The sequence below is a fragment of the Phyllostomus hastatus genome, unplaced genomic scaffold (assembly GCF_019186645.2).
Source record: "Phyllostomus hastatus isolate PE091 unplaced genomic scaffold, TTU_PhHast_1.1 phas_scaffold_345, whole genome shotgun sequence".
Lineage (NCBI taxonomy): Eukaryota > Metazoa > Chordata > Mammalia > Chiroptera > Phyllostomidae > Phyllostomus > Phyllostomus hastatus.
This window is the reverse complement of record NW_025334024.1, coordinates 700,145-726,693: the sequence shown is the minus strand read 5'-3', so window position 1 is coordinate 726,693 and position 26,549 is coordinate 700,145. Positions and strand designations below refer to the sequence as shown.

Genomic DNA, 26,549 nt, shown 5'->3' with positions numbered 1-26,549 from the left:
TGTCATGCAGCTCCACTTGATTCCCCCTCGGTGTGTGCAGGTCATTCTCACCGAACTCTGTGTGCAGGTCTTGTTATTACTTTATCTATAGATGGAGAATGGAAGGCTTAGACAGGTGAAGAAAACTAGGGAAAAAAAGAGGATGTTCCACGTCTGAGACTGGGTTGACCCTAAAATCTGAACTCTTAACCAAAAGATGTAAACTTCCTGGTGCTGGGTGAGGATTCTGAGAAGTCTGTGTGCCCTGAGGATCTGATCCAAGAATCTGGATGGTTAGAACACCCAGTGGTCTGCCGGGGGTCTGGGTGGTTCCTGCCTTCCGTGCTCCAGGAGAAAACCGTCCTGGCTCACCAGCATACGGGTTTCTGTGCGTTCACATTGGTGCACAGTGACGCTGGTGATCTCAGATTGGTGGGGGTGCTAAGAGCAGTTTTATGAAGCTTGGCAATTGAAATAGAGAAAACACATGGTTGAATTTCGTTTACATGGTGGCAGTTGTGCCTCTGGCGGCAAGGAGGAGCCTCATGGTCAACGGGGGCCTTGTGGTTGGAAGGTGGGGGCTCTCTTCCTTGAGGGAGCTGTTGGTCTTTCTGGAGCTGGAGTGTTCAGGACACAGTCATCTTCCCTGAACCAGTGTCTTCTTTTTAATTGTTCAAAGCAGGCCCCGATGCACATGACTGAAGATTTTAGCTCTCTATTGAAAGCATTATGATGGAGTATTACAGTGTCACACACCTGAGGGACAAAAAAGCTATTTTCAAGGAGTGGTGGCCCCATGCTCTTATTGTCTGGAGGAAGAACAAATTAGTACACCCTCTCTGGAGGCTACTCTGGCAATATTTACCAAAATTAAAAGTGATTTTTGTTGTCAGACTCCGTGGGGAGCGCCATGCAGGGCCACTTCTCAGCATCTGCTCCACAAACACCCAGGTAGGAGCACAATTAGAGTTGCCACCTGTGTCTCCTTTGCACATTTGCTTGGCTGGCTCCCTCTCACCCCGAGCCCTAGCTCTACTGCTTCTCCCAGGAGGGCCTGTTTCAGGAGCACTTTGCTTAGAGGCCAGGACTGTGTCTGTCTGGCTCACGCCCAACCCCATGTGGGACCCAGCTAGGCGTTGCCACCTCCCAGACACTCACAGGCTAACGGCAGCAGATGCGGTGTGGGAGACACATAGGGCTCTTGCTGCTGCAGATACATGACCTAATTGGTGTCCGATGTAAGTGCAACATGTAGTCGAGCTGCTTGTGTCAAAACTTACTTTTTCGTTGTCTGCATAGAACTTTTATGGACCAGTAGCTTTAATTAAAAGAGGAATGCTGTTATCTCATTTTTATTTACTTCTATCACTTTGAGAAATTAAAAAGCTATAGATAGTTACACCCAGTAGATCCGTCCACCACACCCAGAGCCCACTTTTTGTTTTGTTTTTTTTGTGTGTGTAAAAGAAAAAATTAATGCTGAAGTCGAAGCATCTCCATTGTTAAAAAATAAATGACAATAGACTTTTAAAATTTCATTACAAAAGTCATACATGCTTATTGCAGAATAGTTGGAGAAAATGGAGAAGCACTAAGAGGAAAACAAAAATCACTTGTAGCCCTGTAACCTTGTGAACATCTGGGTGTTGCCCTCGAGTCTTCTGTTTAACTCTGACCATCCTTTTCCATTAGCGGTGTCGCAGGAGCCCCTCCCAGTCAGCACGTGCCACCCACAGTCGGGCTGTAGCCCCAGCACCTCACGTGTATATGCCCTGACTCCCTCAGACCTCTTCTGGACCACGTGGGTTAGTTCTAGTTTTTCAGTATTGTAAGTATCACTGCAGGGAACGTGTATGTGCATCTTCATTATTTTCTTAGGATGCATTTTAAAATACAACCGTGGAACAATTGACCCACATTTTCTGTTTTCCTATCTCATTTTGAAGTGATTGGAAAGTGCCCTTTGGGGTGGAGGAGTCGATGCCATGGGCATCACCTAGACTGGGACAGCCCTGCCGGCGACCTATGAGACACTGCTGAGTTAATACATGAAGTCCTCTTGTAACCAAACAAAGTAGATTTGGCCGCCTGCTGCAACAAAAGTTATACTTGTGAGGCAGGTGCTGGTACAAAAGGAGAGAGGTTTCATTCAGGTGCCTCATAACCTGGGAGAATGGTGGACTCCCTTCTCAAAGACCATCTCAATCTTCCTGCTCAACTTTGAGGTTCTTATAGGGATAGAGAGGGGAGGGCTTTTTGTCCTATGCAATTGTGTTGCTAGCTTTTGGCACCCTCGGGGCCCTATCCCTCTACCTTTCTAGTTTTCCCAGTGCGCTGGACCCTGTCCATTCATATGTTTAGCTTTTGCCACTGGGGTTCTGTCTTTTCAGATTTCTAGCTTTTGGTGCACTCAGGCCCTATCCATTCTTATTTCTAGCTCTCACAGCTCTCAGTGTAAGAGCCCCCTCCTCCCTGCCACTATCTTGGCTAATGGGGGAGACCCTCCGGTGCTTCTACCGACTGTCTCTGTAACCCTCTGTCAGTGCAGCTCCCCATGCCTGGCATTTCTCCATCACTGAGGTTCCTCACCACTGGGGTATAACAGGCAGGTGGGACCAGCCAGGCCTGGGTGTGGATCATCGCTTCACCTGTTATTACGTGGCCTCTGTTCCCTTGCAGTTGTTGCTGTGACTGCTCACTGCGTCCATTCACACTCCACTGTGCCTTTACAGCCACCCCCCAGACCCTAACCACAGCCCCAGGCTCGGGAGGGAGGGTGTGTCAGCCCTGTTTTCCAGTTTCCGTCTGGTGCTGACTGCCCCCTCGCCCAGCACAGTGCAGCTCCTGGTACCCCGGGAGAAGGAGGCAGAGGGGGAGGTACCTGTTCTCAGACCCCAGAGAGGAGGCCTTGAGGAGAGGAGAGTCACGTTGATTTTGATGGGTGCAGCTGTGGCATTGCATCTACACCCCTTTCATGCCTCTTCCTAGCTCATTGGTCCAGCCACCTACCTTGTGTCTATGTGAGCAGCACCTGGCTGCCAGACTGTTCTGCTTTTTAGCACCCCAGAAAGTGCTGCCACTTCAAACTGGTACCACTAGAACACCTCTCCTGTGCTCTCACCAGCAAGAAAGTGACCCGGAAACACTGCATAGTATGTTTTCTGTTTTCCGTTTTCAGGTCTGCTTTGTTTTCATCCCCCTGTCCCTGTCCCCATTCTACTGTGCCCCCCCTCCACCTCTGCCCGTCCAAAGCAAATAGAGATGAATTTGCTAGAAGTCAGAAAAGAAAACATGTTAAAGCTGCCCTGGTTTAGTTTCCACTGGCTTCTCTTCTTTCTTTCAGAAACTGGCATATTGCACATGTTTATTACATTTTTTGTTTTCTTTGGTCAAGCCTAGCTGTTCTCTTGTAATATGTCAGGTTTTTTACAGTAACAGAAATCCAGAGTGTAAAACCAGAAGTGAGCCCACCTCTGAACCATGTGTAGAGGGCAAAGGACAGAGGAGTCCCAGAGCACAGTCTGGCTTTTGATAGGTGACCTCTTTCATATGGAAACAGTGTAGGCAAGTGTACCTGGAAGTGAACTTTGTTAAAGGCCCTGGAGTCCTACGGAATATTTTCCCAGGACCTGGGAGCAGCCAGCCAGAGCTGAGAGGCCTCCACATGAAGCCCCTGTGGGCAGTGAGGGGTGTCTCTGAGGGGCTGGATCTCCTCCCACCTTGTATTGAGGTTGGAGCTGTTCCCTTCCTGGCCAGGCTGAGAGACTGTCTTCCTGGGAGCCGCTGGCTGCAGAAGAAGCCCGCTGAGGAGACTGGCAGGCCATTCCACACACTGAGGGTGTCAGTACAAAGCATAGCTTGGCTCAAGACATTTTTATTGTTGTGGAGTTTGTTTTGTTAAGTAATTATAAAGTGTTGTATATAGTCTGTTTTGTAAATTAAGAACAGAGAACAAAACTGTTTAGTGCATACATACAATGAGAGCAACATTTGTTTTCTCCCTGTGGCAAGTTAATGAAAAAGAAAAGTGAGGATTTGTCAGGGAAAACATGCTGAGCGTGGGAGAAACAGACCCCGCAGAGCAGTACTAGCGCTCTCAGGGAGGGAGGCAGCCTGGCCATGGGACAGCCTAGCCCGCCTCCTGCTGGGCAGGGCCACCTGCTGGGTGATTCCTGACCTCCCTTGATTTTCAGGGCCTTTTGGAAAGGGGGATGAGATTTATAGCTTTTATTCTATAATGTTGCTGGTGGCCCATTGGAAGGCATCCTGTCAGCCCCTGGCATTCAGGAGCACCCCCCTGGGGTTCCTGTGCCTGTCACCACCCTTCAGGACCAATTTAGCTGGCCCACTTGTCTGCTCCTGTCACGGACACTGCTCTGACCCAGAGCCACAGGAGCTGAGAGGGGAGCAGAGGCCACAGGGCATTTGGGGAAGGAGAAACAGAGACCCTTCTTGGCTCCAGAGGCTACAGTGGGGAGGAGGGATTCTGAAGGAGCTGTGAAATTGGGGGTTTCAAACCAGGGCAAATGGTTATTGACCTTAATAGACTGCACTGGCCCTGGGCAGGACCCATTTTCAATTAAGCTGCTAGCAAGGAGTCTAGGGTAGCAGGTGGTCTCCTGACCTCTTGAAATGGGCTAAACTTCAGTTAAAACTGCCATCAGTGCAGAAGCAATTTGGAAAGTGTGAGCTCATGCGGGACTGACACTGTGGGGAAGTGTCCTGGAGCAGAACGGGAGCCCAGAGTCAGACTTGCCCTCGAAGGCAGGTGCTGTGGACTGGCCGAGGCCCTCCCCAGGCCTCTCTTCTCTTTGACTTCAGAGAATTCTAGTTGAAAGTCAGCTGGTCACAGCCCCTCCCAGGGAGTTCTCACTGCTTGCTGACAATTTTGGTCATTATTTAGTAATCTTTTGGGGGAGAGAACGAAGAATTGTCAGCTTAAAAAAACAGACCGACAACATTCAAACTTGTGAACTTGCTTTATTTAAGACCCTGCACATCACCAGGTTCCCAGACATTCAGCGTGTGGGAAGCATTTGAACATAGAATCAAGCCCCGGGTCTGCGTGGGGTCCCTGGGGTCCCCTGGCCTCACCTGGTGATGGAGAGAACGTTTGCTTGGCGGCCCGTGGAACTTATCCCTCTTAGCTAGTCTTTTCCCAGGCTCAGGTTTTTAAAAACCATTGTTCAGAATTTACCTTAAGTGTGTGAGGGTTCAGAACGAGCTACCCCAAGTGTGCTGCAGTGCCATGTGGGTTATTTTGAGCTAGAGGCACCTGGGGCCCTGCGGGCTCAAGAAAAACTTATGTCTCCCACTCCTCTTAACTATCTAAAGGAATTGGAATTTCCTAATGGCCCATAGGAAGGGATTTTCAGATACAACCTCTCATGACCTGTCTGTGTGGCAGGGCAGACTTCTAACCCCTGCCCCTCTGCTCTTCCCGCTGCCCTGCAGTGACCTCCCTCCCCTTCGAAGGCCCAAGGTGCCTGGCCTCATCCTTCGCTCGGAATGCTGTACGCGCCTCGTTTTCCCCTCTGTCTCCGAAGCTCTTATATATGTGGGGTCTCGGACTCTCTCATGTATGTGAGACTTCCATGCACATGAGAGTAAATTCGATTTTCCCTTCTCATTCTCTTTCTCCTTGATTTGATTATCCATCTAGCCAAAAGAACCAGTGAAGGAAAAGGAGAATTTTTCCCCTTCCCCACAAGTACATTGAATTCTATATGCTTCTCCTTGGTTTTACCTATTTTAGTTCATTGTTTTAGATTCTTGTCTGTTTGTGAAATCCTTAAACTTATGAGATTCAATGTTGGACATTTAAATTCCAAAGGTGGTATATTGTGAGAGTCGGCATTTCTCACTTAGGAGGTTACTTTGTGAGGAAAAGTTAGGCCAACTCGTTCTGGTTGGGTATTGCGAATCTTCTGTGGAGGGGGGTAGGAGGGGGTAAGGCACAGTAGTATGTGGTACCCTCTCTTCCTCTTCCAGCCTCGCCCCAGGGAAACCGAGTTGATGTTTGTCGGTACAATGCCGCCCCACGTGGTGATGTCCTTCCGGCACCTGGTCTGTGCAGTGGCCACCCGCCAGCTGGCTCCCTTCAGACACGGAGGAAGCCGCCCTCTGCACGTGGCCCTGGCAGCCCACTCTGACAAGAGCGCCCCAGTGTTCACCCGAGCACTGGCCTTTGGGGACAGAGTTGCCCTCGTCGACCAGCATGGCCACCACACATACAAGGACCTTTACTGCCGCAGCCTCCGCCTGTCCCAGGAGATCTGCAGGCTCCGTGAGTGTGCTGGCCAGGACCTCCGGGAGGAGAGGATCGCCTTTATGTGCTCCAACGACGTCTCCTACGTGGTTGCGCAGTGGGCCTCGTGGATGAGCGGCGGCATCGCCGTCCCTCTCTACAGGAAGCACCCCCAGGCCGACCTGGAGTACTTCATCCAGGACTCCCGGAGCTCTGTGGTCCTCGCTGGCCAGGAGTATGTGGAGCTCCTGAGTCCAGTGGTCAGGAAGCTAGGGGTCCCACTCCTGCCTCTCCCACCTGCCATCTACGGTGGGGCGGCTGAGGACAGGGAGGGGGAGGTGCCGGAGCGGGACTGGAGAGACCGGGGCGCCATGATCATCTACACCAGCGGGACCACGGGGAGGCCCAAGGGTGTCCTGAGCACCCATCACAACATCAGGGCTGTGGTAAGTGCTTGCATGGGCCACCACATTTGGGAGGGGTCAATCATAGCCACAGTTACAGCGTGGCCACTGTGGGGTGCTGTGTTGTTCATTTACTTTTCTGTAGGGCCATTCACCATCCTGCCAACTCCACCTGAAACATGCAGCAGTAGGGGTCACGGTGTCATGTCACCAACAGTGCCACTGAAACATGCAGGGCAGCGCCTGTCAAAGGGCCGAGGGAATGCAGCACTCAAGTGCAGAGCATGTTACAGACCCACTGAGGGGCTACCCCAGGGCTGTGTGGCATGGGCAGGGCAGGTTAGACCACCGGATGTGACATTAAGGTGGTCTTCAGAGGTGAGCCGGAAAGCAAGTGTCAGGGCATGTGGTCAGCACCTACTATGGGGCTTATCTGTGAGACCTGAAAGCAGGAGCTCATGTGTGCCACCATCCTGGGAACTGTTTTTGTGTTCTGTAGCCTTAGTTACCATCTTTGCAAAACTCCTCAGCCACGTTATTTATCTGTAATTTATGCCTTTCGCCCTTCCAAAAAACCATTCAATGCACAATGAAGACTATTATACAGGAGCAATAAAATAAAACAGAAGCCCAAGCCGCAATACAAAGGAAGTCAACACCTTTGAGTCTTAGGCTAACTCAGCCCTGTAAGTCAGTGGTAAACTGAGTCTAGGCTGGCTGCAAGGGAGCACAATCGATACATGACTTTTACCTCCTAGAGGAGACATACTTTTCATCTGGAGAGACAGTCTCTTGACTTGTATTTCTAAGAGGAGTGAGTGATCATCTCAAATGTGTTTGCACATAGCAGTCACTGAGGCACACAGGACAACGTGCTCAGCGGGGACTTAAGACGATTCAAATGGGCGAGTCTCACACTGCTCCTCACTAAAAGCTGGGGATATGCCCAGCACACCCAGCGCGGGGCTCCCTCACAGCTGAGCTGAGCTGAGGACAGGGCTGGAAGCGGCAGGGAGCTCAGACAGGCCTCAGATGGTGCAGCTGGGTACAGCACTGGCCTCTGGTGAGGCCTGAGGTGCCAGGGCCTGTCAGAGCTGAAACTGCACCTCTGACCATCGGGGACGGGACCACCAAGAGTGTCTGCACCTCTGACCTCCTCGAGGAAGCCATGGGACACCAAATTAAAGACCCATTCAAACTGACTAAAGCCCTAGACTGTGACTGTTCTCAGCACAAGGGGAGCGGGTAGACCGTCAGTCAGACCCTCATCCTTCCATTATCACTTCCTATAGACACCATTAAGGATGGGGAGGAAAAGAATGAGCCTTCCTCTCCCTCCTCCTCCGCTCAGCTGGGGAGGCCCCCTCTGTGTTCTTCTGTTCGCGTAGTGGCTTCCTTCCTGTCTGAGGCTGTGGTGTTGTCCTGCAGGTGACGGGGCTGGTCCACAAGTGGGCATGGACAAAAGACGATGTAATCCTTCATGTCCTCCCACTGCACCATGTCCACGGCGTGGTCAACAAGCTGCTCTGTCCGCTCTGGGTGGGAGCCACCTGTGTGATGCTCCCGGAGTTCAGTGCCCAGCTGGTAAGTTAGAGATGAGCTCTCTGCGGGGCCCATTGTGCTCCCGAGGACCAGGCACCTTCCTCTGGTGTGGACATTGCCAGCAGTGCAAGTCTTCTGTTGCCATCGTAACAAATGACCCCAATCTGAGGGCTTAAAACAGCCTAAGTTTATTCTATTACAGGCAGAGGTCCAAAATGAGTCTCATGGAGCCAAAATCAAGGGGTGGGCAGGGCGGGCTGATTCCACTGGGAGGCTCCAGTGGAGAACCTGTCTTTCTCTTCCAATGTCTAGGGACCATAGTCCTCTCCTTGTGGCTGTGTCACTTCCATCTCTGCTTCTGTGGCTACCTGTCCCTGTGCCTCCCCCTCTTAAGGACCCCGGGATCACGCTGGGCCCACCCAGATATCCAGGGCAAGCTCCTCATCCAACGATCCTTAACTGAATCACATCTGCAAAGTACCTTTTACAGCATGAGGTGCCACATCTCTGGAGAGGAGGACATTTTGGGGCCATTCTTTGGTCAGCTGCCCTGGCTTTCTGGAGTGGATAGCTCAGCCAGGGACCCTGGGGCAGCCTCCTTGCTTATCCCCTTTGCAGCACCTTGTTCTTTCCCAATGTGCTGCGGGGTCGCGGGGGCATGCACAGGTGGTTGTGGCTGTGTGGAGCGGGAAGTGTGGCTGTCATGGAGCAGAACACAGCCATGAAGGACACTGTTTTGAGGGGAAAGGACCTGGGGCCTGGCCCTGCCACTTGACACTTGTGACCGGGCACATAGCTCTTGCTTGGAGCCTTTTGGACCCTGTCCTGAGCCCCCTGGCACAGCTCCAGGATGGGGTCTCGCAGGCAGGGCACTGGGACTTCCTTCTGTCCTCCGTCAGCCACCAAGCTCTGCCTTCATCTTCTTATGTTTTATTTTTCAGCTGCAGGATTCTGAATGTTTTTAGGTGACAGAGTCTGATGCTGCCTTTCAGGGCAGAGTGTTGAGGTACCCTGCGCCCTCCAAGATAAAGGCCTATGCATGGCCTGCTGGCCCAGGGGTCAGGCCACTCCCTCTACCCTCTTTTCCTTGTGGGTCTCTGACTGAGGGTCCTTCCAAGTCTGTGATTCTCAGCACTGCTTCCTCTAACCCGCAGATCGCCGCACTGAAGAGAGGGGTGGCCAGCTGGGTTGGGGGTTGTGGGGGCGACTTCTGAGGCTGCTGTCTGCTTGGCAGGGAGTGACTGCTAAGGGCAAGTGGGTATGGTCACAGGGCCACAGGAGAAGAGCCTCACCTCCAGTGGGGAGGCTCACCTGACCGAGAGGTTGGTGTACAAGAGTCAGCTGTACTGTGAGCTCTCCAAGACCCCTAATTCTGCACTCACTGGCAGGGCCTCCCTGGACTGAGACGTCACACAGGGAAGCCCCATCCTTGGGTACTGCGCGCCCCTCTCCCAGCACAGCCCACTCTGCTCCACCAAGTTCTCTCAGGAGCCAGAGCTGCACTTGCAGACTCCCTCTGCCCACACCCCAGTGCTGGCTGATTAGAGGGGAAAGGAGGAAGAGCCGAGTCCCTAGATTCCCCATAAACCCAGGGAGAGCAGGTCCCCGCCCTGGCCCAGAGCCCCAGGAAGCCCGGACCAGGAACCCAGCGGCTGAGCCCCAGCCACTGACAGACTTCTCAAGCAGATGTTGCCAGAGTCCTCACTTCCCAGGGCTGCTTGAGGAGCAACGGGAACACCCAGTAGGCCTGGCAGGGATGTGCTGTGGGATGGGCAAGCAGTGGAACAAATACAAATCAAGCAGGTCTCTTCTTCCCCAAACACAGAGACCCAGGGATGGTGAACAAAAGCAGAAAGGAAGTGTGGCTGGTCTTCCTCCCTGGCAGAGCCAGGCCTTGTCCCCTTCTCCCCTCTCCCAACACCACCATTTTTCTGCAGTCGCACTGGCTGCCCTGCTTCCCACGGACTCCGCACACCCACTCAGTCAGCACTCTGTCCCTGCCAACCCTCAGCCTGTCCTTGGTTTGTTTGCCTCTGCAAGTCTTTGCTCACACATCACCCAGCAATGCCCAGCCACTCACCCTACAGCCGTCCCTCCCCAGCCCACCCTGGCCCGACTCTACACTGTTTATCAGAGCACTCACCACCTGGAATCCCCGCAGAATCATCTCCTCTGTCCCACTAGCGGGCCTACCCTGAGGACACAGGTTTTCCTGCAGTTCACAGGTGTCCCCAGGGCCTAGCGCATAGAGGGCATGAGTGTTAGTGAGTGGATGGGTGGTGAGTGGTTATCGAGGTGATGCATGGGCTCCTGGGCCTCTCAGTTCTCCACTGGCTCTGAGGACCCTGAGGACACGCTGGTGGGCAGCAGGTCCGCACCCCTCTGTATTATTTAAACATCATGGCAGGCTGAATCTGCAACAGGCATCGGGAGACCAAGTCCCATAAATCACATAGGGGAGAGGTTATTTGTTTAATAAAGTTTTACTGTATTAGCTCCTCTGAAAGCAGCACATAAATAGATACAATGTAACATGATCGTCTACTTAAAATTTACTACCATAGTCCCTTAAAGTGATAAACTTCTCTGCAAAACTCTGCCTCCATGCATGTTTATAACCGCCAGGATGGCAGGCTCCATGTGCTCGTGGCCTGTGCCCGTGGACAGCTCGATGCAGGGGTGGGCTCGTCCGTGTCACTGGCTGTGGGAGAGTTCACACGGAAACATGGCGGAGAGCCTCCTTGGCGCGCGGAAGGCCCCACCTGCCATCCTTGGTTTTCCACCCTCTGAAGAGGTCTTGTGGGCTCAAGCTTGATGGAATTGACTTTGTTGAATATATCCCTGTGTAGCTTAGGTGTTGTGGAAATGAGAATACATTTTGAACGAGTAAGTACTCAATGGAGAAAACACCTACAGGGTTTTTATATCTGCCGCCAGGGCTCCAGGTTTTGTGTATTCTTTGGCCTGCTGGGCACCGTCCTGCCTCTCCACAGGCGCCCCACCGAGGGGCCGGGAAGCACAGGGGTGCCTTACACCCCAAGCCTGCCGCACTGTGAACAGAGGGGGCTATCGTCTGTTAGGATGCTCCTTCCTCCTGTTGAGGGGTTGGGGACAAGAGAGGCTACCAGGGCAGTTCGCAAGGAGGGTCGGATCTCAGACCTTCAAGCTTCTTGGCACTAAGTTGGAATTTCTCAGAACTGTGCAGCGGAGCTAAACATTAAACAAATTTCATGTGGTGGTTGATAAAGACTGCAACCCTGAGTTTCAGAATTTTGTGAATTTAGAAATTTATGCTAGTAAAATCCTGCTTTCAGCATTGTTAAATACTGGGGGGTTGTTTAAGCTTATATTTAAGAACTTAGTGTAAACCGGTGGTATGGGGTGGCTGGAAGCCTGCAGTGGTGTTTAAATTGTAGCTCCCAGGGTCCTCAGGTCATCCCGCTGAACAGAATGCATGCTAACAGTGGGGTGGCAGGCTGTCACATCCTGCGAGGCTGACTGATGAGGTGACAGTGACTCGGAAGACAGACGGGAAGATGGATGGGCGAACTGCCTGATGTCCCCCCTGAGGAACAAAGTCTGGCTGTTGATGAGCTGTCCAGAGTCTCAATCGATTTCTTGTCCCAGCTGACTTTGCGCTGGACGACTTCCTCGGGACTGGCGGCAGGAGCACTAAATCAGGGCAGGACCACGGGGCCGGTATGCGTTCCTCTGTTGGCCTCCTGGGGGCCTGCTCAAGGGCAGGGACTCTGCCCCGCAGGCAGCTGGGGAACCACCGGTGCGTTCTGTTGAGGCCAGCACCCCTGCCCACGACACCCTTTCCTGTGGTTAAACATGCCTCCCTGTCTGACTTGTGGCCTCAGACCAAGTTCATTCTGGGGTCTGAGAAACTGGATCTTGTTTAAGTGGGTGGGTGACGGGGTGGTGATTTCAGGTAATGTGTGTATCAAGGCACGGGCAGAGTCCTGCTGTGCAGCAAAGAACATTATGCTGCACTGGCCCCATAGATCTGATCCACGGTGTGGGCTCACTGGGTGCCAGGTCCTCTCAGCCCGTCAAATCTACCCCATAGTGTGCAGTTGCGGGTTAGTAGGTGCTCACACCTCAGATCTGCTCTACAGCGTGGGGGTCACTAGGGCAAGAGGCACTCACTAGGCCTTAGGAGCCAGACGGGCAGCTCTTTTCCCATCTTGTCTTTCATTATGGAGTGCCCTTCCTTATTGCCAGATTTTGGCCAGAGCAACTGAAAAACAGAAAAAGAATCGCTTCCTGTTTGTGGTGAAGAATTACCAAAACTAGGTGATGACTTCATCCGTGGGGGTCGTTGCTTTAAGCTGGTTAAGTGTTGCAGTTTCTCACCTGCAGTCAGTCCTTTCCCTGCTTTTGCTCAGCTCGGCAGTCCTGCCCGTTAGGGTCCGAGCCAGGGTTTCTGGTCCTGGCTGCACAGCAGGGTCACACTGGGGAGATGGTGAGTGAAAGAAGTGCCTGCACCCCTCACATCCAATGTCTGGCAGGACCCCGACTACCTGCAGCCCAACTTGGGAACCGCTGTTTGGTCTTGCTGTGATAGTTCACACCAGAGCAGATAGGAGCATTTTCACCAGTGAAATGCAGGGCGCAGAGAGGGAGCCCCCAGAGCTGTGATTTTTAAGTTACCGATGTGTTGGGGCAACCTGGAGGAGGAACACTGCTGATTTAAATACCTGCTTCAGCACAGCAGCTGCCCTCTTTGCTGATTTGCGTGACTCTGAGAATGGCGAGGCCTTCCCAGCTGCATGTGAGTTTCAGGTGGATGCCTCTGTGCCAGGGTCAGATGTCCCCATTGATGACCACAGGACCAGTCGGCATCCTTCATTTGGCTGCCTGCACTCCATTCTTCTTCTAGCCCCCTGTGGGGGTCTGGGTGGGACCATGTGTGTGGCTAGGGGAGGAGGCCTGGCCAGGACCCCAGGCCAGAGTGGACAGAGGGCCCACAAGGCCTGTCCTCCCTCCTCTCATGCCAGAGCATGTGCCTTACCCAGGACGTGGGCAGTTTAATTCTCTGCCATTTTGTGCCCTCTTGTCCAAACACTCATGATAACAGGTGAGCCTTTGGAAATGGAATAAGGACCAGGCTCAGATGAAGTTGTTGCCAGGACTTGGTGGTGGTGGGGTCTATGCCCAGGTCAGCCACACTAAACAGAGCCCAGCTGCTCACCTCTCAAAGCTGCGATGGGCGCGAAGAAGATAGGAGCCCCAAGGATGCTGCTCCCCAACTCAGCCAGGATGTTGACCCCTCAGGAAGCCTGAGTGATGTCTGGTGTGTCCACTTGGTCCTCCTCCTCCCAGGACCCACGCCTTTCCCGGGGACAGTTGGCGCAACCTGCATTTCTTTGTAAGCCAGTGAGAAGTACAATAGGATGCCATACAGAGTCTCCAGCAAATCTGTGTTTCAGAGCTTGGAAGGGACCTGAGGGATTTAGTCCAAATTAATACCATATGGTGAGAATACAGAAGCTAAAGGGCCTTGTCAAGGTCATAGCTGCTCCAGGCAGTGAGGGCAGCCTGTCGGTGGCTTTGCTAAGGCCTGGATTTCTACCACCCTTGCTCACTGCTGGGCTGCTGCTTCATGTGCAGTGATTCTGAGCCATTAGGTTTTACGGCTTCTCTGTTCCACATAGGAAGAAGTGTGATTGTAGGAAAGGGTACTCCATGACCACATTCAAAAACAAAATCTCCAATTCTCACTTCTGTACACACTGATTTCCTATCTGCTCAGCAGTGGAGCAGTAGGGGTGGTGCTAACATGAGTGAGCTCCCCCAGTCGTTCCACACGTGGATTGCTTTAACATGATTTGTTAACATTTTTCTCATGAATACTATGAGCTCACTTCTTTGCCTATAAAGAATTATAGAATACGAGTTCTAAGGACCCTTAGAGGCATAACCCAATCTAACCCCTCTTTCCACTGCAGTCTTAAAACTTTTTAATTTTGTGATGTTTCAGGCATCTACAAGAGAAATGAATACCCATATGCTTCAACGATTAATTCAGAGCTGTTCTTGTTTCATCTACAAACATCTTTTCCTAGCTGACGGTCATTTTCAAACAAATCCCAGACAGCATATCATTTTAGCATCTCTAAGAGGTAGGAACACTTTTTCCTTAGAGCTGACAACGTGACGGGGTGATGTGCAGGAATCCCATGATCTCACCTCTGATCATCAACACTAACCCTGTCAAGGACCCTCACTTTTCCAGTCTGTTAGAATTAGATCTGAATAATCCCTGCCCCGAGCCTGGTTGATATGTGATGCTTCTGTTGCTTCACATGCAGGTTCCCCTGGTCTTTCCCATGCATTTTCCTGTTTGCCTAAGACATCAGGCCATGTGTCCTGCAGACTTCCCACCATCTGGCTCTGGGGGTGGGTCCCTGGGGGTCACTTCACGTGCTTTTTCTGAAACTCGGGTTTGATCTGAAGGCATGATAAGACCTGGGGGGTTTGTTTCATTTTATTTTGTGAGGTGGTGGTCATGTTCCTGCAGCAGGGACATGTTGGCCTCATTATCTCTTGTGCTGTGACACCGGCACTGACTGGCATCTGATGCCTAGCACCTAGAGCCATCCATTCAGTGGGGCTGTAACACGGGGACTGTTGTCATGGCTTCTTTTACTTTAATTGAGGTGTGATTTACATGAGTAAACGTACACGAATCACACACACAGCTGATGCATTTACATCTATGTATACGTCTGGGCAGCAGTCACCACCCAGAGACAGAGAACACGCACATCATCCCAGGCTGTTCTCTCAGGCTCTTCCTCCTCAGCCCTCCTCACCTGCACACGTGCAGAGGTGACACTAGTCTGGGTCCGTCACCATGGGTTACTTTCACGTGTTCTTCATGTAAATGGACTCGAGAGTGTGCACTCCTCTGTGCTTTTTAGTTCGTCCTACTATTTTAAGGGTTTTTTTTCTCATATTACATCAGTCGTAATTTGTTCTCTTTGGTGTTGCTGTGCTGTATGAAAGGCCGCCGTTTACCCATTCAGCTATTGAAGGACATTGGACCGTCTCCAGTTTGGAGACATTATGAATGAACCTGCTGTAAACACTCTCACAGATCTTTCTTTGGACATTCGTCTTGGACCGATGCCCGCTGTGCTCGATACCAGCTGGCCGGCTGTGTATTTAGTTTAGGTTGAACAGCCAAAGGACTCCCCGAAGTAGCTGCATGGTTTATACTCCCATGAGCAGAGGGAGTGCTCCAGGTAGCCACATCCTCCCCACAGGTAGTTTTGTCAGTTTTGGCCACTCAGGTGGGTGTGTTTTCATTTCCTTTTATTGAGGTACAGTGTACATACAGTGAAACACACAGATCTAAGTGTGTGCATTAGCATGTTATGATGAATATGGCTGTATAATACACACCCAGGTTAGGATATAAGACATTTCCACACTCCAGAAGTTCTCTCACGACTCCTTCCAGTACTACTCCTACTAGAAGAAGCCACCTCTTCTGTTTTTTGTTTTTTAAAGATTTTATGTATTTATTTTTAGAGAGATGGGGAAGGGAGGGAGAAGAGAGGGAGAGAAAGAGAAACATCGATGTATGAGAGATACATTGATTGGTTGCCTCTTGGAGACCAACTGGGGACCTGGCCCGCAACCCAGGCATGTGCCCTGACTGGGAATCGAACCAACAACCCTTTGGTTCACAGCCTGGAGCTCAGTCCACTGAGCCACACCAGCCAGGGCCACCTCTTCTGATTTTTATTGCTGTAAGTTAGTTTACCTGCTCTTGAACTTCATATATATATATAATAGAAATATAGTGTTGGTACTCTGTCTCACTTCTTTCACTGAGCATATTTTTGAGATTTACCCATGCTGCGTGTGTTGGCAGCTAGTTCCTTTTTTTTTTTAAGATTTTATTTGTTTATTCTTAGAGAGGGAAGGGAGGGAGAAAGAGAGAGAGAAACATTAATGTGCGGTTGCTGAGGGCTGTGGCCTGCAATCCAGGCATGTGCCCTGACTGGGAATCGAACCTGTGATGCTTTGGTTTGCAGCCTGTGCTCAATCCACTGAGCTACGCCAGCCAGGTAGCTAGTTCCTTTTTATCATCAAGTTCATCCATTCTCCTGTTGATAGACATTTGAGTTGTTTACATTTTTGGCTTTATGAATAGAGCTGCCAGGAACATTCTCATATAAGCCTTTTCACAGATGTTTGTTTTCATTTCTTTTGGGTAAATACCCAGGGGTAGAATCAGTGGGTCACAGAGTCGTGTGTGTAACTGTGTAAGAAACCACTGCACCGTTTTTAGAGTGGTGGTGCCTTCTGTGCTCCTGTGTGAGTGCAGCAGTGCGAGAGCAGCAGTGTGAGAGCGGCTCTGCTCCATGCCTTTGCCGGTCCAGGGCAGTGCCAGCCATCCTTCTGGGTGTGTCATGCTGCCTCGTCGTCATTAAAATTTGCACTTCTCTGATGACTAATGGTGTTGAGCACTTTCCATATAGTTATTGATCGTTCAAAGATTCTCTAATATGAAATGCCTCTTCAAGTCTTTTATCCATTTATTCATTGATGTGTTTCCTTTTATTATTATCTGTAGGTGTTCTTTATATATTCTGGATGAAACAAAAGAAAAGGCCAGAAATAGGTTTTGAGAATCTTTCCCACACTCTCTGGCTCATTTCACTTTTTTAACAATCTTTTGACAAAGAGAAGTTTTAGTCTTGGTAAATCTAGCTAAAGAGTGGTAATGGTGGGCATCTTTGACCTCTTAGTCTTGAGGAAGCAGTGTGCTTTACTGTGATGTCTGATGTTGGCTGTGGTATTTTGTAGATACTGAGAGTTAGTGTGTTTTTATTGTGGTGTGGGTTGAATAGTATTAAATCATTTTTCTTAGTGTGGTGATGCTCATAGAGTTTTCCCCCTTGGTTTATTTATTCTTTATTTATTTTCCCCTTTATTCTGTTGACGTGGTTAGTCACACTAGTTAAAGTTCTTACAATTTCTAATTTCCTAATCTTGTGATGCTTCAGTAAACCTTCTTTGTTATGCTGTGTTATTCTTTTTATAGCTTGCCAGGCTTGACTTGCTAATATTTTTGTGGGGTTTGCGTCTGTGTTTATGAGGAACAGAGGTCTGCAGTTTTCTTGGGGTGTCCTCGCAGGCTTCTGTGCAGGGTCTTGCCCACCCCTGAAAGGACTCAGCTGTGCTTCTCTCCTCTGTCTCTGGGCGTCTGCGCACAGCTGCCACCACTCTCCCCGCGCGCTTGGTGGACCTCACCCTTGAAGACATCAGACTGGACTTGTCCAGGGAGGTTTTAGATCAAGGAGTCAATTTCTTTAATAGATATAATACTTCTATTATTTTATTCTTTGTTTCTTGTGTCACTTATGATTAGTTTTAGTTTTTAAAGGAAATTGTTTATTTTGTCAAAATTGTCAAATTTATTTGCATCTAGTAGTTCATAATTCTTCTCATTTTAATGTCTCTAGGATTTGTAGTGATGTCTCCTTTAAGTGTCTGATATTATAGTTTATGTTTTCATTCTTCTCTTGATTATTCTTGTTTTAGAGGTTTATCCGTTTTATTAATCTTGTCAAAGAACCAACTTTGTTGATTTTTTCCCTAATGTACCTGTGCTTTCTATTCCATTAATTTCTTTATTTCCTTCCTTTAACTTCATGATACATTGCCATTATTATTGCTTTAAACAGTCATGAGTCCTTTAATTTTTAAAAAATAACCCACATACTTCTTTCCCTGGTGCTGTTCCCTTGTCCCTCAGGCCTGGGCTTCCTCTCGGGTCGTTTCCCTTCCTTTTGCTAGTTCTTACAGTGCAGCTCCACCGATGGCAGATTCCCTCAGCCTGCTTCATTGAAAACGTGCTTATTGCATTTTTCCTTTTTGGAAGATGTCGTTTTCCAGATGTAATTCACACACCATAGAGTTTGCCTATTGTGAATGCTTTAAAGGGTTATGCAACCATTAGCTCTATTCCTACCCCACACCCAGCCCCTGGCAGCCACTGGCACCTTCGGTGTCTGTAGATTCTCCTCCTCTGGGCCTTGCATATGAATGGAATCCTGTGCTACATAATCTTTCATGTCTGGCTTCTTTCATTCTGCGAGACATCTTCGAGTTTCACCCGTATTGCACCCTGGGTGTCAGTAGTCCATCCTCCTGCTCCCGGAAAGTGTCCCATGGGTGGCTGGCCCACACAGTGTTCGCCCATGCACCACTCGACGGGCATTGGGGTCACTTCTAGGTTTTGTGGATTAAAAATATTGCCGCCGTGAGCACTTGCAAAGAGGTCCTTGTGTGGACATGTTTTCGTTTACTTTACATGGATGTGTGGGAATGGTATTACTGGGCTGCATAGTAATGTTTAATGTTTTAAGAAACTGCTGAACTATTTCCCGAAATGCCATATTGTTCACATTCTCACCAGCAGTATGTGAACAGTGCATTTTCTCCATATCCTCACCAACACTTGTTTATCGTTTTTTAAAATTATTATTATAGTGGATATAAGTACCTCATTGTGGTCTTAATTTGCATTTCCCCACTGACTAATGATGTTGAGCATTTTCTCATGGTCTTATTTAGATCATAGATCTTCTTTGGTGAACTGTCTATTCAGATCTTTGGCCCACTTATTTATTTATTTATTCAAATATGCCCAAGGGCATATTTTTTCATTGCTTTTAGAGAGAGAGGAAGAGAGAGAGAAAAACATTGATGTGAGAGAGAGACATTGATTGGTTGCCTTCCATATGTGCCCAGACCGGGGATTGTGCATGCCCAGACCAGGGATAAAACCCGAAACCTAGATATGTGCCCTGACTGGGAATTGAACCCACAACCCTTGGGTCACGGGAGAACACCCCAACCAAATGAGCCACACCGCCAGGGCCGGTTATTTGTCTGGTTATTGTGAGTTGTGAGGGTTCTTTACAGACTCTGGACACAAGTCCTTTATTAGATACATGGTTTGCAAGTATTCTCTCCTTGTCTGGCTTGTCCTTTTATTTTCTTAGTGGTATCTTGTGAAACATATGTTTTTAAATTTGATGAAATCTATTTTATCCATTTTTAAGTTTCATAGAGCATGCTTTTGGTATCATGTCTAAGAAAACTTTGCCCAACCAAAGGTTATGAAAATTTTCTCCTATGTTTTTTCCTAGAAGTTTTATAGTTTTTAGCTCATACGTTTAGGCCTCTAATCCACTTTGGGTTAATTTTTGTGTATGGGGAGGTAAAGGTCTAAAATTCATCTTTTTGCCTATGGATTTCAGTAATCTCAGCAGTTAGTTGAAAAGATTATTCTTTCTCCCATTGAAGTGACTTGGCTCCTATGTGAAAAATCAATTGGCCATCAATGTATTGATTAATTTCTGGACATCTATCTGTTCTATTGATCTGGGTGTCCAGCCATACTCTAGCATCACACTGTATTGATCATTGTTGCTTTACAGTAAGTTTTGGAGTGGGCAGTGTGAGTCCTCCACCATTGTTCTTCCTTTCCACGTTTGTTTTCACTCCTGTGGGTCCTTTGCCAGTCCATGTAAATTGCAGAGTCAGCTTGTCAATTTCTGCAAAGCAGCTTGCTGGACCTTTGGGGAAGAACGCCTTGAAAGTCTAGCTCAGTTTAAGAACTGCCACCTTAACAATATTGAGTCTTAAATTCCATAGACACGGAGTATCTCTCCATTTATTTAGCTCTTCCTTCTCCTCCCCCTCTAGGACTATCGTTACAGTATGTTACATTGTTTCATATTGTCCCACACATGGCTCATACTCCATTCTTTTTTTCTTTTCTTTCTTGTCTATTCTTCAGTTTAGACTCCTGTTTTCATTGACTAGTGTTACACTACTTCATTTTTTAAAATCCTCACTGAGGACATGTTTATTGATTTTAGAGGGAGAGGAAGTGGGGGGATAGAAATATAGATGTGAGAGAGAAACATTAATCACTTGCCTCCCATATATGCTTCAACTGGGGATCGAACCCACAGCCTTTTGGTGAACAGAACAATGTTCCAACCAACTGAACCACACTGACCAGGGCATGTTTCACTTCTTTTATTTCTTTTTCTGCTGTGTCTAGTCTGTTAAGTCTATCCAGTGAATTCTTAATTTCAGATACTATATTTTTCAGTATTATAAAGGTTCTTTTTTGCACTTCTACTTCTGTGGTGAAATCCTTGATTATCCCTCATTTTATTCATTTTTCTTTCTAAACTCCTTAACCTACTTATTGTAATTATTGTAAATTTCTTGTCAGATAATTACAACATCTGGGTCTTCTGGAGGGTCTTCTTCTATTGACCCCTAATCATGGGTAATATTTTTCTGTTTCCTTACATGCTTTGTAATTTGGGCATGGAGGGATGCCAGTCATTGTCTTTAAAAGGATATTATTTAAAAAATAAAAAATAAAAAAATAAAAATAAAAGGATATTATTTTGCCCTGGCTGCTGTGGCTCCGTGGATTGAGTGCTGGCCTGCGAATCAAAGTGTTGCTGGTTCGATTCCAGGTCTAGGGCACATGCCTGGGTTGTGGGCCAGATCCCCAGTGCAGGGCACCCAGGTCCTTTGGGTGCTGAGAGGCAATCACACATTGATGTTTCTCTCCCTCTCTTTCTCCCTCCCTTCCCCTCTATCCTAGTAAATAAAATATTTTTTAAAGTATTATTTTCCCCCCAGAGAACTATCCCCTTCCTCTGTCCAGCAGCTGAGGTGAGGAGCTAATTTTTGCCCTCCAGTTAGGAACTGGGACGGGTCAGGGCTGGACTGCAGTATTAGTTTCCATTTATCCCAAGTTCCATGCCTTAGGGACGAGCTCTGTCTGCATTCAGTGTGCTGGGCTCCTCCCCGCCCCTGAAGCTCTCTGTTCCCCATCCTGACCATGGGCTCACATGGATGCTGTGTGGAGGGAACTGTAGCATGAGCATAGCATGCCAGCTTTTCTTGAAGATTAGGGGTAACACACACGCACTTCACCTGGTAAGAAACTTGAAGCATCTTTATATTAAATATTGTTACAGATTAAAATACAAAATTCACTTGACTTATCCAATGAAATGGATGTCGTCCTTCCAACATCTGTCACCTGCCCGCTCGTCTGTGCCAGGTACTGCGCTGACTCTCAGGCTCACCGGTGGCCGCTTGGAGGAGTCTGAGGTGCCACATGTCCCCCGATGGCAGATCTGAGGCTGGACCCTATCCCTCTCTGCACTTCTCTCTCAGCCGTCCCCCTCCTCACAGGTCACTCCAAAAGCCAGGCACAAGTGGCCTCAGCACAGGGTGGTTTCTGTGGGGATGGCCAGAGACATCGTCACCCTGTAACGTGAGATGCCCATTCAGGCGGGAGCTGCTTACAGACCCTGTAATGCTTCAGAAAGGGGCGGCCTCCGTTAAGAGCACAGTTCCCGGAACCAGAGGCCCCCACACACGTGTGCGTGTTTTCTAATCTCTTGGCTCTGTACTTCCCTATTTTCTTTAGGTTTGGGAAAAGTTCTTAAGTTCTGAGACTCCGCGGATTAATGTGTTTATGGCAGTGCCTACAATCTACACCAAGTTGATGGATTATTATGACAAGCATTTTACCCAGCCTCATGTCCAGGATTTTGTGCGTGCAGTTTGTGAAGAAAAGATCAGGTAAATGAAAACGGTTCATTTCTCACCCAGAAAGACTTGAAGATCAGTAAATATAACTTATTTCTAATAAGTTGGTCCTGCTAGTTATAGGAAGCAGTGTTTTCCATTTCCTTTAAAATATGCATTTACATGTTTATATCTACATTCTCTATATATCTGTGTGTATTCCATATCGGTATCTCTGTCCTGTCATTCCGTAGCTCCATCTGCATGTATATCTCCGTCTGTATTCTCTCTGTCTTCCTCTGTCTGTCTGTCTTTCTCTGTCTGACTGTCTTGTGGCAGAGTCTGAAAGATGAAGGTGAGGCCAGTGAACTGGCCGTCTTGCTCTCATCCTTTCTCACCCCACATTTACATACCACCCCCAGCTTCTGCTAGATCATTTCTGTCCACCGGCCTGTGGCTCTTGGAGCCCTCCCTGCCGGGGGCCTCATCACACCCCTCCTGACAGTGGTGCACCACATCTTTGGGTCCTCAGTGGCATGAAGTGTGCTTTGCACCCTCGTAGGGACCTGTAGTCACAGCAGGCCCCTCTCCCTGTTATGCTGAAGTGTGGCCCACTTTGAGTGCACGCCTCAGTGGGCAGCTTGGTAAGTTTTCCCAGGCCCAGTAGACACATGTCGCCAGAGTGACATGGCAGGCTGTGTCTGTGGCAGGCACAACCTTTCAACACTGCAGTGGGTGAGCTGCTAGACAGATGTGAATTTAAAATTCCAATGTATTTGTATGTATGTTTCCGTGACCTCTGAGCTGCCCACAAATCTGATTCCTAGTCCTTAAGAACACAGGAAGAGCATTCTGCTAAGAGCATTCTGGATTATCCAAGACAAATATTTGATATCGTTACGATTTTGCTCCCAGCATTCCTTTACTCCTCTTCTGTAAAGACATTTTGGTGGAACTACAGCTCTTGCCTGGTGTTACCTGCTACCCATCACCTGGTAGCTCACCCTCTCCCCAGCCACTGTGGGGTTGGGCAGCTGTTGATGGAGGTGTCCAATGCTCTGCCACCGGTGCAAAAGTGGGATTAGAAGCACATTCCACCCAACCCTACCAGACCCAGGGCAGGAGAGATATCAGAGAGAGAAGAAACCAGGGGGTTTCCGGGCAACAGACATCCTGAGACCTCCCCTGTTTCAGCTTGTGGTGGGGTGAGTCCTTCTGAGGAAACAGCAGTTGTTTCTCCTCTATTTCAAACTAGAGCCAAAAGCCTCTTTCCACATATAATGCTTAAATGACATGCTGTATACCAGAGTATTTAGGAGCTCACAGATGTTATAGAAATGTCATTGTCACCACCATGAGCCCTTTAGCATAAGACAGTGTGAAGGACCCCTGCGTGCACCCCTCAGCTATGAGCTGTCTCCTCTCACCTGGCCCTTACCTCTCAGACCTGGCAGCATTTTACCCATAGTCGACATTCCGTAGGAATCATCTTACTATTACTGTTATTTAGGATCGTTTGTAAACAACATATTGTTTGCAAAGAGTGCAAACAATAGGGCCAAAGACCCTAAAATTATTTTTTTCTTTTACCTTGATTACTCATTCCTTTTGAAGATCTATTTACATTCCAAAGTATACCCAACAAGTTCTTTTCAAAGAACAAAGTTAATTGTTAGCCCCCAACTGTGATTTTTTTTAATCATAAATTTTTATATAATGATGTTTATTGGACTGAAGATTGGCATTATCCCAGAAGCTCAGGCTGCCTCTGATTTGCCGGCAGGTTGATGGTTTCGGGGTCCGCCGCCCTGCCCCTGCCTGTGCTGGAGAAGTGGAAGAGGATCACAGGCCACACGCTGCTGGAGAGGTACGGGATGACGGAGATCGGCATGGCCCTGTCCAACCCCCTGACCGCAGAAGCTCGCTTGCCAGGTACACACAGTGCCTTCTCGGGGTCGCTGGCCAGGTGGCCACAGCCTGTTCCTTCTGGGCACTCACTTTCTCCCAAGTGGCCAGTTAGAGGTAGGACAGAAAGGTGTTCCTTATAGTAGGGTCTTCTCCACGTGACCCAGGGCATAGGTGGGAAGACCGTGAACCGCCAGATTCCATTTCCATTCCCACGTGCTTGTCAGAGTACCTCCCAGAGGGGGTGCTGCTTATGTCCAGACCACATCGGCTGCTGGTAGGAGCTTTCTGTCCAGGTGCCCTGAGCCACACAGGGCCAGTGGTGGCAGAAGACATGGCAGGTGTGTGGGAAAGGGGTGAGAGAATCCACCACCTTTTAGTGACCTGTGCATGTCTAGAGGACGCACTGCTCTAGGCAGAGATTCTTGTTTTTTGGTCTTGTCCAGCCTTCTCTAAAGTATCCCACTCTGACCTTTCTTTAAGTAGATCTCTACATCCTGGGTCCTTAACAGGGGATCTTCAGACGGAGCCCATGGCCTGGGATGGGAGCATGCTCTGTTCTATTCTCAGTCCTCTGTTTGTCCTCGGGAGAGGTCACCTCCAGTGTGTCCCGCACACACTGGTATCTCATTGGATGTAGAGTGGAACACCCCTGCATCTGTAATGACGTCAGTACATCCGTTCATCTTGTACACGCAGTGAAGTTCACCCCTCACGCCCCGCTCTGTGAGCAGTCGTGAAGCTGCCATCTCACTCAAGACCCAGAAGGCTTCCGTCACCTCGAAACCTCCCCCTTTTTGTGTGGTCAGCACCTCCCCACCCCGGGACCAGGCAGGCACTTTCCTGTTTTCATCTCCTATAATTGTGCTCTTTCTAGAACATCATATGACTAAACCCTGTGGGGCATAGCTGTTTGGGTCTGGCTTTTCATACCAAGCAGGATACTTCTGCGACACATCTATGTTGTCACAACGCCCCTTTCCATTGCCATGTAGGACTCGTCGTGTGGACAAGTCACTGTTTATTAACCTGTTCACCAGCTGAAAGCCGTTGGGTTATGTCTAGTTCTAGACAGTGACCAGCAAAGCTGTTGTAGCTGTGGGGATTCGGGTTTTTGGGTGCGCATCTGTCTCTACTTCTCATGGGTAAACACGGTGGGGTGGAATCACTGGGTCCGAAGGTAGACCTGTGCTCCACTTCATAAGAAGCTGCCAAACTGTCTCCAGAGCAGCCCCTGATACAGGGGTAACCTCACCCACTGACAGATGAGGGGACTGAGGCTTTGAGAAATCATGTAACCTACCCAAGGCCATGGAGTAGGTCCGTGAGCGGGCAGACATTCACACCATTAGACAGGGACGCTCACTTTGCTGCAGCACAGTGGCACAGCAGACAGCCCAGTATGAAGGAAGAGAGAGGGGGCAAAAAGTGGGCAGGAAACCTCCTGGGCCTTAACTACAAGAGCAGACGCAAAGCCAAGAAGCCAAGACCAGGAGCCAGGAGAGGAGAGAGCAAGCAAAGGGCAACGTGGGGACCGTCTGCGGGAAGGAGACTCAGGGACTGTGCGGGCAGGTGTGAGAGTGCCGATCAGCGGTCCAGAGGCCCAGCTGGAGGCTCACCTGCAGGTGGCAGAGGGACCAGGAAAGCAGCTGCTCTGGACGCAGGTACACCAAGAGGGTCCCCCACTGACTTGGTCTCCAGTTCCCTCTGAAAGGGCCCTGAAACCCAAGGTTTTCTGGGTAGAAGTTTCTGAATCTTAAATTATGGCTACAGCTCTTACTTGGGTCGCAAAGACAGTGTGTGGGACATCAGAACGGGGACTGGCTGTGGTCCCTCTTCTCTGCACTGGAATCAAGTATCCGTGATTGTTTTCTTCTCTGTAGAACAAGCCTCTAACTGTCGAGTCCAGTGCTGGTTTCCTGGTTTGCAAAGAAGTAAATAAAGTAACCCTCAACCTTAAATTCAAGAGTGCTACATGAAAATCCCTAAAATATCATCTCTGGGCTTCATTTCTGAAGAAATCCAGTGGAGGAGGTTTTCTGGGAGCCTTTTAGGTCTTCTCTGTGCACTGCAACTCCTGGGCCAGGGCTCATTCCAGCCGGAGGCCGTGAACTTGTGTTGGAGCCCTGGCCTGTGTCCCCTTCATACTTGGGACCCAGCCGTGCCGCCTCTCCTGGCTTTCCCACGCCTCCCAGAAAGGGGTTTGTTTCTGGAGGGCCCTTCCTTTCTGCTGCCTTCACGGCCCCTGAACATTGCTCCATCTGAATGACCACCAGGATTTATTTAAAGGTGCTCACAACCTGGCGGGGGCACAGGAGGGCATGGCTAGCCTCCAAGCAGGGACATGCTGCACAAGGGTGAGCGTCTGCCATGCGTTAAGCTCCGGGTCGCATCCGATCATTCATTCCCTGCGTCCCATGCGGTTCTCGTGAAGGAAGATGAATAATTCAGGGCTAAGTGCTGCTGGGCCTAATGATGCTCTAATTGGAGGTTGAGATCAGAGGCGCTAATGGCTCCTTCAGTGGGGCTCCATGGCGAGTTGACAGGAGCTCCTGGACCTTATCAGCCTGTTTCCATCCTCTCGGGACCAGCTGCGGAGCAGCCTCTCACCCCAGATGCTGGACCGAGCTGCAGGCCAATTAGAGTTATCTGGGAAGAGCAGACAACTGTTTTTAAAGAGAGATGGAAGAATGACACGCCAGTGGCCGGCCAGCACTGCTGCCCAGATGGGTGTGCGGAAGGCAGCACTGTCCGAGTGGTGCCAGGGGCACTGATGCTGGAGCGGTGGCCACTGCCTGGCTGATCCTGCCGTGACAGCGCTTGCTCAGGCGTGGGGCGGGGTGTTTCCGGAATTCTGGGGCTGTCCCGCCCCT

General features: G+C 49.4%; 1 protein-coding gene across 7 annotated transcripts in view; it reads left to right on the top strand.

Moving 5' to 3' along the window:
- The window catches only part of ACSF3 (acyl-CoA synthetase family member 3), a 69,095-nt gene that overhangs the window by 1,307 nt on the left and 41,239 nt on the right, over positions 1-26,549 (top strand). For 4 of the 7 annotated variants that reach the window (XR_006783441.1, XM_045819233.1, XM_045819232.1 and 1 more), the window contains exons 2-5: positions 5,971-6,672; positions 8,059-8,214; positions 21,671-21,825; positions 23,555-23,703. Coding sequence is in view for 6 of the 7 variants with exons in the window: in XM_045819233.1 (XP_045675189.1) it covers positions 5,995-6,672; positions 8,059-8,214; positions 21,671-21,825; positions 23,555-23,703 (1,138 nt within the window). In the remaining variant the exon portion in view is untranslated. Of the gene's footprint in view, positions 1-895; positions 931-1,671; positions 1,808-5,970; positions 6,673-8,058; positions 8,215-21,670; positions 21,826-23,554; positions 23,704-26,549 lie in introns of those variants that run through there. The other 3 variants (XM_045819238.1, XM_045819236.1, XM_045819237.1) reach the window with 3 other exon arrangements.